The sequence below is a fragment of the Salvelinus sp. IW2-2015 genome, linkage group LG4p (assembly GCF_002910315.2).
Source record: "Salvelinus sp. IW2-2015 linkage group LG4p, ASM291031v2, whole genome shotgun sequence".
Classification (NCBI taxonomy): Eukaryota; Metazoa; Chordata; class Actinopteri; order Salmoniformes; family Salmonidae; genus Salvelinus; species Salvelinus sp. IW2-2015.
In genome coordinates, this window is record NC_036841.1 from 24,756,299 (window position 1) to 24,767,558 (window position 11,260).

Below are 11,260 nucleotides of genomic sequence, written 5' to 3' on the forward strand. Positions count from 1 at the left end.
ATGATTGGTTAAGCACATTTTTACTCTTGAACTTATTCAGGCCATAACAAAGGGGTTGAATACTTATTGACTCAAGATATTTCAGCTTTACATTTTTTATACATTTCTGAAATGTTCTACAAACGATATTCCAATTTGCCATTATGGGGTATTGTGTGTAGATCAGTGACACAAAATCTCAATTTAATACATTTTAAATTCAGGCTGTAACACAACAAAATGTAGAAAAAGTAAAGGGGTGTGAATACTTTCTGAAGGCACTGTGGTATGCTTAACTTGGTGTTTGAGGGTATTAAAAATATACGTTTCTTGAGACAATATGTATGGGCATAGGCAGACGTTGCAATTGGAGGATAAATTGTATTAATATTCTATAATAATATACAATAGGCTACATCTGTCGGTACAAACTTTGATTGCGAAATAATGATGTAACTAACTTTTTTTTGGACGCTCCCGCACCTAAAGCACTACACACACAAGTCCCGCCTCTGGATTGAAGAGATTTGGGGATATAAAATGAAGGAACTTTGTTATGCAGCACTTTTGAGTTCATCTCGTGAACGTCATCAGCTTCACGACACTTTAATCAGCGTAGTGTTCTAGTCACTAGCAAACAAGAGAGTGCTTTGGTGTCTCACTCCTACCTCAAAATAATTCCTCATCCTCATCCTCATCTCTCGCATCCCTCTGCCGGTAGCGCGAGCCACACAGCGCAACCATGGCCAGCGACGATCAGCGGGGGCTCCATTATGAACAAACGTTGGTAAGTTAACTTGTTGCTAGCTGAGGAAGGCTTTTCTCCGTTCTCTCGATATACAAGACCAGTTGAGCGTTCATCAGCTAAGTTGTTGCCACTTCAACGTCACTTCGTTACACAGTGAAATCGGTGTGTGTTGTCCGTTACATCTACTTGAGCCAGTGTCGTTCACTGTCTTTACTTCGAGAACGGGTTCAAAGTTTTGGACTCGCACCTGGGCTGGTGCTTACGTTTGGTAAAATGAGAGGTCACAACATACTTATGAGAGGTTTATGATTTCTCTCTCACAGATTTAAAAAATACAATTAAAAGGGGTAGGCCGATTTTAAAACACAGCATTAAATGGGTCTAAGGTCGTTACATTTTTCACAATGTACATAAGGTACAGTAAAGTGGGACACTTTCTGAAAATGTGCTAACAGGTGTTGTGCCGAAAATCTCCCCCCTGCCAGAATCCCCCCCTTCGCGTGAACGGGCACACACTCAATTCTTAATTGCTGCGACTTGCTTGCTAGTAGAGAGTTCTGCTTCTTGCTAGTTCTGCTCTTCACTCCGTTGTCAGTTTAGCCCACATTTCACTGATCTTAGTAGAAGAAAGCATTTTTATTTGTATCCTTCAAGCAGCTGTCAATGATCACGTCAGACTGCGTTTCATATTAAAAAAAAATTCTGGTGGTTTGAATCGCGGGGGAGGCACAAGTAATGTCTGCATTTTTCGGTTTGGCTATTTGTTTAAAGTGTATTAGTCTATAAATAAATCTATTTGCCAAAATTCGTCATCTCTCCCATGTCTTATTCGACTAGTAGTTGTTCTGAAATGTTTATTGTTTGCCAACATTTTACTCCCTCTATGTTTAACACACATACAAGAAGTATTCTTTTCGTTTGCCTATCCTGACGTGATGGTTGTTCTATAGAAAGTATTTGGCTCTGATGTGTGCCACAGAAAGTATTTGACTCTAGTGACAAAATGAAGGAAATTAGAAGGAGGGGGGGTGGGGGGGGTTCGGCAAGGCCATTTTCTTGCCTGGCGAACCCCCCCCTTCTATCTTGGGACTGCAAGGCCTGGCACACATCATTATCATTTTGGTAGCTCATGTTGACCAGTAGTGTGTGCCACAGAAAGTATTTGACTCAGTGAAGAGCAGAACTCTCTACTAGCAAGCAAGTCGCAGCAATTAAGAATTGAGTGTGTGCCCGTTCACGCGAAGGGGGGGATTCTGGCAGGGGGGAGATTTTCGGCACAACACCAGAACACCTTACAGAATCTTCGCATTGTCATAACACCCAACATGATACCGTTCTAAATATCTTAAGAACTCTACTACACTATCCAAAAGAAAACTTAAGAAATATTTAACACAGAATGGATGACTCTTCTTCAAACACAAATTGTCCTGAGGCCACATCTTTTGCAGTCCATACTGGTAAATTGGGACACTATGATTGGCAAAGTGGGACACTTAATTCTTTATTGTAAAGAAGGATAAATTAGAGAGTATATGAGTCATTTCCATATTTTTATGAAAAAATTAAATTATTCATGCAAATGAAATGTATTAAAACATTCTTTAGGCATTTTTGTGGAACATTAAGCATGATTATTTATTATTATTACAATTATGATTATTATTATTATGATGACTATTATTATCATCATCATACTTGATTATAAGTATATGATGTAGCCTATACAGTGCATTCTGAAGGTAATCTAATGATGTATGAAGATTTAAATGCCATTTCTTTAAAAGTTTGGCAACTTCATATAATAATTTAACATTATACATCAATAAATGTGCTTTTGAAAATATTCAGACCCGTTGACATTTTCCACATTTTGTTGCGCTTTATTCTAAAATTGATTAAAAAAAATACTAATCAATCTACACACAATACCCCATAATGGCAAAGCGAAAACATGTTTTTCGCAAATGTATAAAAAAAAATGTTAAAAAAATATCTGATTTACATAAGTATTGAGACCCTTTGCTATGAGACTCGAAATTGAGCTCAGGTGCATCCTGTTTCCACTGATTATCCTTGAGATGTTTCTACAACTTGATTGGAGTCCACCTGTGGTAAATTCAATTAATTGGACATGATTTGGAAAGGCACAAACCTGTCTATATAAGGTCTCACAGTTGACAGTGCATGTCAAAGCAAAAACCAAGCCATGAGGTCGAAGGAATTGTCTGTAGAGCTCAGAGACGGTATTGTGTCGAGGCACAGATTTGGGGAGGTGTACCAAGCACTTTCTGCAGCATTGAAGGTCCCCAAGAACCCAGTGGCCTCCATCATTCTTAAATGGAAGAGGTTTGGAACCACCAATAGTCTTGCTAGAGCTGGCCGCCCGGCCAAACTGAGCAATCGAGAAAGAAGGGCCTTGGTCAGGGAGGTGACCAAGAACTTGAGGGTCACTCTGACAGAGCTCCAGAGTTCCTCTGTGATAAGAGAATCTTCCAGAACAGTGGTTCCCAAACTTCCAGCTGCCTACCCCCTCTAGCACCAGGGTCAGTGCACTCTCAAATGTTGTTTTTTGCCATCGTAAGCATGCCACACACACACTATACAATACATTTATTAAACATAAGAATGAGTGTGTGTTTTTTGTCATAACCCAGCTTGTGGGAAGTGACAAAGAGCTCTTACAGGACCAGGGCACAAATAATAATAATAATAAATAAAAAAATGTCTCTTTATTTAGCCATTTTACATATAATACCTTATTTGTTCATTAAAAATGGTGAATAACTCACCACCGGTTAATGAGAAGGGTGTGCTTGAAAGGATGCACATAACTCTGCAATGTTTGCTTGTATTGGAGTAAGTTTCAGTCTTAAATCATTTTCCACACACAATCTGTGCCTGTTTTTAGTTTTCATGCTAGTGAGGGCCGAGAATCCACTCTCACATAGGTACGTGGTTGCAAAGGGCATCAGTGTCTTAACAGCGCGATTTGCCAAGGCAAGAAACTCTGAGCGCAGCCGTATCCAGATATCTGGCAGTGGCTTCTGATTAAATTACATTTTCACAGAACCGCTTGTTGCAATTTTGATGAGGCTCTCTTGTTCAGATATTGGTAAGTGGGCTGGAGGCAGTGCATGAAAAGGAGAAGTTGTTTGTGTTGTCCGTTTCCGGAAAGTACCTGTGTAAATGTGCACCCATCTCACTCAGGTGCTTCGCTATATCACATTTGACGTTGTCCGTAAGCTTGAGTTCATTTGCACACAAAAAATCATACAATGATGGAAAGACCTGTGTGTGGTCCTCGTTAATGCAGACAGAAAAGAGCTCCAACTTCTTAACCATAACCTCAATTTTGTCCCACACATTGAATATAGTTGCAGAGAGTCCCTATAATCCTAGATTCAGATCATTCAGGCGAGAAAAAACATCACCCACATTTTTTATTTTTTTATTTAACCTTTATTTAACTAGGCAAGTCAGATAGGCCAGTCGTGTGAGAAACGAATCATCATGCAAGCGGTCAGACAAGGGAAAATTATGGTCAGTAAAGAAAACTTTAAGCTCGTCTCTCAATTTAAAAAAAAAACGTGTCAATACTTTGCCCCTTGATAACCAGTGCACATTGCATAATACAGAAAATACACGAGAGTTCAAGGGCCTTGCTCTAACAAATGTAACCATTTTCACTGTATTGTCCAAAATGTCTTTCAAGCTGTCAGGCATTCCCTTGGCAACAAGAGCCCCTCGGTGGATGCTGCAGTGTCCCAAGTGGCGTTGGGAGCAACTGCTTGCATGCGCATTACCACTCCACTATGTCTCCCTATCGTGGCTTTTGCTCCGTCAGTACAGATACCAACACACCTTGACCACCAAAGTCCATTACTTTAAAAATATCCTCTCATGTTGTCCTGGTTTCCAGTGGTTTGCAGAAGAGGATGTCTTCCTTAATTGACACCCCATAAATGTAACGGACATATACCAAGAGATGTACCAGGCCCGCCACGTCTGTTGACTCATCAAGCTGTAACATATATAATTCACTGGCTTGTATGCGAAGCAGTAATTGTTTCAAAACATCTCCTGCCATGTCACTGATGCATAGTGAAACAGTGTTGTTTGATGAAGGCATTGTCTGTATAGTTTTTTGTCCTTTTCCCCCAGCATTGTCCCAGTCATATCCACGGCAGCAGGAAGAGTTAAGTCCTCCACAATAGTATGGGGCTTACCTGTCTGTAACGTGTGTGCTGGGAGTGGTGACCTAGAGGCCGGATAGGGAGCACACGTGACACTGTCTTAGCCACTCGGTTGCTCACCATATAAGACGCTTCTAGACCCTTCTTATTAATGGTATCTGTGGCTTTTATACGTGTCTTACTACTCGAAGCCGTCTTTATTCTCGCTCCAAAAACTCTGTGGCTTATTTTTCAAATTGTCAAGTTTCGTTTCTAAATGTCTGTGCAAGAGTGAAGGTTTCCAACGAGAGAGTAACAGTTAATGTGATTGGATGTTAATTATTTGACTAGGCTACCTGTATTTGACATTGTGTTGTTATTTCGCTGAACATTAGACGGTTTAATTTAAATTTTGGCAGTGAAACGAGGCTACTCATGCGAGAAAAAAACCTCACCCAAATGTACAGCCCCGTTGGAATATATAAATGTACTGTTTGAAAATGTGAAGATAAAAAATGTGAATCACATTTTTATTTGGCTTACCCCCGACGGCATTGCTACCCCAGTTTGGGAATACCTGTTCCAGGAGGACAACCATCTCTGCAGCACTCCACCAATCAGGCCTTTATGGTAGAGTGGCTAAACGGAAGCCACTCCTTAGTAAAAGGCACAAACATATTGCAATACTATATTTCGGTATGTAACTTTATCGATTCCCCCCATCACTACTCTTCCTTCCCTTCTCTCATATATCCTACCTGTTGTTCTGGCTGATACAGTCCTATACACTGTAGATAGGATCAGTTGTTCTGGCTGATACAGTCCTATACATGGACCATATACATAGACCATACTTAGACTTTCATTGCAATGTGCCGGTGGGACCCATTCATTCAACAAGATGTCTAGAAATGTCCTCTACAGTATGTGTAAGTAAACTAGTGTTGTAGTAGGTAGGGTTGTCTAATGTGATACCCAGTCCTTGCTGTAAGTACATGGCATGTTTTGTATATGTTTATGTGTGTGTGTTACCTACTGCTCTCCCTTAACCCTTTCTGTGTGTTCTTCCAGATGTATGGTCGCTACACACAGGAGTTGGGGGCGTATGCTAAAGAAGAGGCAGCTCGCCTGAGGGAGGAGGAGGTGCGGAGGCGCTCGGTCACAGAACGCTCACGCTCCCTGGAACTCCTGGAGTACGACAGGGGCCGCTGTGCCAAGTGTCGCAGTGAGTACTGACCAATACTGACCACTCAAGCTGGACATACTGTAACTGTATTCTCTGACCAGGTGTGTGTGTGTCTGTCACACTGTGCTTTGTTACTGTGAAACAAGCCTCACATCAAGTCAACTTTGCCAGATACCATGTAGGTACATTGTTACTAACATAAATAAACTGGAGTGTATTGAAGGAGGGATTTGGGAGGGAGAGTTTTTGAGTGTTTGTGCAGTCAGTGTGTGTGTGTGTTGATGTTTATTTGCTAGTACAGTGTTTGTGGTGTGTGAGCCACATCATGCTATTTACTGTTGATGGTGATAATAATGATTAATATGTTTGTTTTTGGTAGACTGAACAGCCTGTTAACTAGAAATAGACTGTGAGTGTACAAAATATTATGAACACCTGCTCTTTCCATGACATAGACTGACCAGGTGTATCCAGGTGGAAGCTATGATCTCTTATTGATGTCACCTGTTCAATCCACTTCAATCAGGCTAAAGAAGGATTTTTAAGCTTTGATACAATTGAGACATGGATTGTGTATATGTGCCAATCAAATGGTGAATTGACAAGACAAAATATTTTACTCTCTTTGAATGGTAGTAGGTGCCAGGCGCACCGATGTGTGTCAAGAACTGCAAAGTTGCTGGGGTTTTCACGCTCAACAGTTTGCTGTGTGTGTCAAGAATGGTCCACCCCCCCCAAGAATAATTGCCCAGCAGTTGGCGCGAAGTTGTGATTGGCGGAGTCAGAGCACACTGCTCAGACCACAGCTCCACTGCAGTTCACATTGCTCTAGCAAGCCTGAGAATACTTGATGATACAGTAGTTGATGGAAACAGCCATAGCCCTAACCTTAACCACTCAGTATTCAGACCCATAATGACAAAGCGAAAACAGGTTTTTAGACATTTTTGCAAATGTATTAAAAATGAAAAACAAAAGACCTTATTTACATAAGTATTCAGACCCTTTGCTATGAGACTTGAAATTGAGCGCAGTTGCATCCTGTTTCCATTGATCATCCGTGACATGTTTATACAACTTAACCACCTGTGGTAAATTCAATTGATTGGACATGATTTGGAAAGGCACATACCTGTCTATATAAGGTCCCACAGTTGACAGTTCATGTTAGAGCAACAACTAAGCCATGAGGTCGAAGGAATTGTCCGTAGAGCTCGAAGACAGTATTGTGTCGAGACACAGATCTGGGGAAGGGTACCCAAAAAATGTATGCAGCATTGAAGGTCCCCAAGAACACAGTGGCCTCCATCATTCTTAAATGGAAGAAGTTTGTAACCACCAAGGCTCTTCCTAGAGCTGGCCGCCCGGCCAAACTGAGCAATCGGGGGAGAAGGGTCTTGGTCAGGGAGGTGACCAAGAACCCGATGGTCACTCTGAAAGAGTTCCAGAGTTCCTCTGTGGAGATGGGAGAAACTTTCAGAAGGACAACCATCTCTGCAGCACTCCACCAATCAGGCCTTTATGGTAGTGACCAGACGGAAGCCACTCCTCAGTAAAAAGCACATGACAGCCTGCTTAGAGTTTGGCAAAAGAAACCTAAAGACTCTCAGACCATGAGAAACAAGATTTTCTGGTCTGATGAAACAAAGATTGAACTCTTTGGCCTGAATGCCAAGCATCACGTCTGGAGGAAACCTTGCACCATCCCTACGGTGAAGTATGGTGGTGGCAGCATCATGCTGTGGGGATGTTTTTCAGCGGCAGGAACTGCTGAAAAGATTAACAGAGCACAGTTCTGTGAGATCCTTGATGAAAACCTGCTCCAGAGCACTCAGGACCTCAGACTGGGGCATAGGTTCACCTTCCAACAGGACAACGACCCTAAGCACACAGCCAAGACAACGCAGGAGTGACTTCGGGACAAGTCTCTGAATGTTCTTCAGTGGCCCAGCTAGAGCCCACACTTGAACCTGATCGAACATCTCAGGAGAGACCTGGAAAGAACTGTGCAGCGACGCTCCCCATCCAACCTGACAGAGCTTGAGCGGATCTGCAGAGAATAATGGGAGAAACTCCCCAAATATAGGTGTGCCAAGTGTCACGTATACTCCCTCTCCGGCCTCTAGGTCATCAGGCTGCTGATTATCCCGCACACCTGTCACCATCGTCAGGCGCACCAGCGCCTCATGACACTCACCTGGACTCCATCACCTCCTTGATTATCTTCCCTATATCTGTCACTCCCCTTGGGTTCTTTCCTCAGGTGTTATTGACTCTGTTTCATGTTGGTGCGTTGTTTGTGTTTCGTGTTTATTGTTTTGTTTATTTATTTAAACACTCCTTGTACTTGCTTCCCAACTCTCAGCCCACTCGTTACACCAAGCTTGTAGTGTCATACACAAGACCACTGGAGGCTGTAATCGCTGTCAAAGGTGCTTCAACAAAGTAATGTGTAAAAAGGGTCTGAATAACGGTCCGGTTCCTCCGGCGACGTCCCACGGTCTGGTTCCTCCGGCGACGTCCCACGGTCCGGTTCCTCCGGCGACGTCCCACGGTCCAGTTCCTCCGGCAACGATCCACGCACCAGAGCCGCCATTAAAGATTACGTATCCGCGAGTGGAGTGGGTACTTCGTCCCGCACCAGAGCCGCATCCGACGGTAATGCCCACCCGGACCCTCCCCTATTGAGTCAGGTTTTGCGGTCGGGGTCCGCACCTTTGGGGGGGAGGGGGTACTGTCAAGCCCTGACCATAGAGAGCTTTTTATTCTCTATGTTGGTTAGGTCGGGGTGTGATTAGGGTGGGTCATCTAGGTGATTATATTTCTATGTTGGCCTGGTATGTTTCCCAATCAGAGGCAGCTGTTTATCATTGTCTCTGATTGGGGATCATATTTAGGCAGCCATTTCCCCTTTGTGCTTTGTGGGATCTTGTCTATGTATAGTTGCCTGCGAGCACTACATTAGCTTCACGTTTCGTTTTGCGCTTTATTGTTTTCTGTGAGTTTCACTTACAAATAAAGAGGATGGAACCATACCACGCTGCATCTTGGTCCACTCATTATAACGATCGTGACACAGTGTCTGGTGGAAAGCAGACTGAACCAGGTTTTCCTTTAGGATTTTGCATGTGCTTAGCTCTATTCCATTTCTTTTTTATCCTGAAAAACTCCTCAGTCCTTAACGATTACAAGCATACCCATAACATGATGCAGCCACCACCATGCTTGAAAATATTGAGAGTGTTGCTCAGCAATATGTTGTATTGGATTTGCCTCAAACATAACACTTTGTATTCAGGACAAAAAGTGAATTGCTTTGCCACATTTTTTTCAGTATTACTTTAGTGTCTTGTTGCAGTGCCTTAGAATATTTTTTATCTGTGCAGGCTTCTTTATTTTCACTCTGTCAATTAGGTTAGTATTGTGGAGTAACTACAGTGTTGTTGATCCAGCCTCAGTTTTCTCCTATCACAGCCATTAAACCCTGTAACTGTTTGAAAGTCACCATTGGTCTCATGATGAAACCCCTACACCATCTCCTTCCTTTCTGGCAACTGAGTTAGGAGAGGACTGGGTGTATTGATACACCACCCAAAGTGTAATTAATAACTTCACCATGCTCAAATGGATATGTTGTGGAAGTTCTACACAGGGACACTCAAAGTCAGTCTTATTTACCCCAAATTTTAATCTTGTCTCATCGCTGAAACTCCCCAACGAGCTCGGGAGGCGAAGGACGAGTCATGCGTTCTCCAAAACATGACCCGCCAAACCGCGCTTCTTCACACCCGCTTTTCCCAGAAGCCAACCGCACCAATGTGTTGGAGGAAAACCGTTCAACTGTTCAAGTTGCTCTCGGAGGTGTTGGTACCATTCTTTATTCATGGCTGTGTTCTTAGGCAAAATTGTGAGTGAGCCCACTCCCTTGGCTGAGAAGCAACCCCACACATGAATGGTCTCAGGATGCTTTACTGTTGGAATGACACAGGACTGATGGTAGAGCTCACCTTGTCTTCTCCGGACAAGCTTTTTTCCGGATGCCCCAAACAATCGGAAAGGGGATTCATCAGAGAAAATGACTTTACCCCAGTCCTCAGCAGTCCAATCCCTGTACCTTTTGCAGAATATCAGTCTGTCCCTGATGTTTTTCCTGGAGAGAAGTGGCCATCCTCCAAAAGTCTTCACCTCACTGTGAGTGCAGATGAACTCACACCTGTCTGCTGCCATTCCTGAGCAAGCTCTGCACTGGTGGTGCCTCAACTTTAGGAGACTGTCCTGGCGCTTGCTGGAATTTCTTGGGCGCCCTGAAGCCTTCTTCACAACAATTGAACCGCTCTTCTTGAAGTTCTTGATGATCCGATAAATGGTTGATTTAGGTGCAATCTTACTGGCAGCAATATCCTTGCCTGTGAAGCCCTTTTTGTGCAAAGCAATGATGACGGCACGTGTTTCCTTGCAGGTAACCATGGTTTACAGAGGAAGAACAATGATTCCAAGCACCACCCTCTTTTTGAAGCTTCCAGTCTGTTATTCGAACTCAATCAGCATGACAGAGTGATCTCCAGCATTGTCCTCATCAACACTCACACCTGTGTTAACGAGAGAATCACTGACATGATGTCAGCTGGTCCTTTTGTGGCAGGGCTGAAATGCAGTGGAAATGTTTTTTGGGGATTCAGTTCATTTGCATGGCAAAGAGAGACTTTGCAATTAATTGCAATTTATCTGATCACTCTTCATAACATTTTGCAGTATATGCAAATTGCCATCATACAAATTGAGGCAGCAGACTTTGTGAAAATTAATATTTGTGTCATTCTCAAAACTTTTGGCCATGACTGTACACCCCTATCCATGTCATCAACATTACAACCTGTTGCCCTATACAATAGCACACACAGGCCGTACTATAGAGGAGGAGGAAAGTGTAGAGACAGAAATGGGGAGAGTAGTAATGCTTTAGATGAGGAAAAGAAAGAATCTTGTACTGTGGTAAAGTAGCATTAGTGTGGTTTAGTACATTGGTGAGATGAGAGAAGACTGAATAAGATGACTGGGGAGCAGGAATAATGTTACGACAGTGGAGGGAAGTAGGGGAAGAACTGGTAGAGTCTGTGTGTGTGTGTGTGTGTGTGTGTGTGTGTGTGTGTGTGTGTGTGTGTGTGTGTGTGT

At 42.9% G+C, this 11,260-nt stretch overlaps 1 protein-coding gene across 1 annotated transcript in view; it reads left to right on the forward strand.

The window, feature by feature from the left end:
- The first annotated feature begins 562 nt into the window (after window positions 1-562).
- The window catches only part of LOC139023576 (chloride channel protein 2-like), a 90,201-nt gene continuing 79,503 nt past the window's right edge, over window positions 563-11,260 (forward strand). Inside the window, exons 1-2 of the mRNA XM_070436980.1 lie at window positions 563-766; window positions 5,974-6,127. Of these exons, the coding sequence (XP_070293081.1) occupies window positions 722-766; window positions 5,974-6,127 (199 nt within the window). The 5' untranslated portion in view covers window positions 563-721. The remainder of the gene's footprint in view (window positions 767-5,973; window positions 6,128-11,260) is intronic.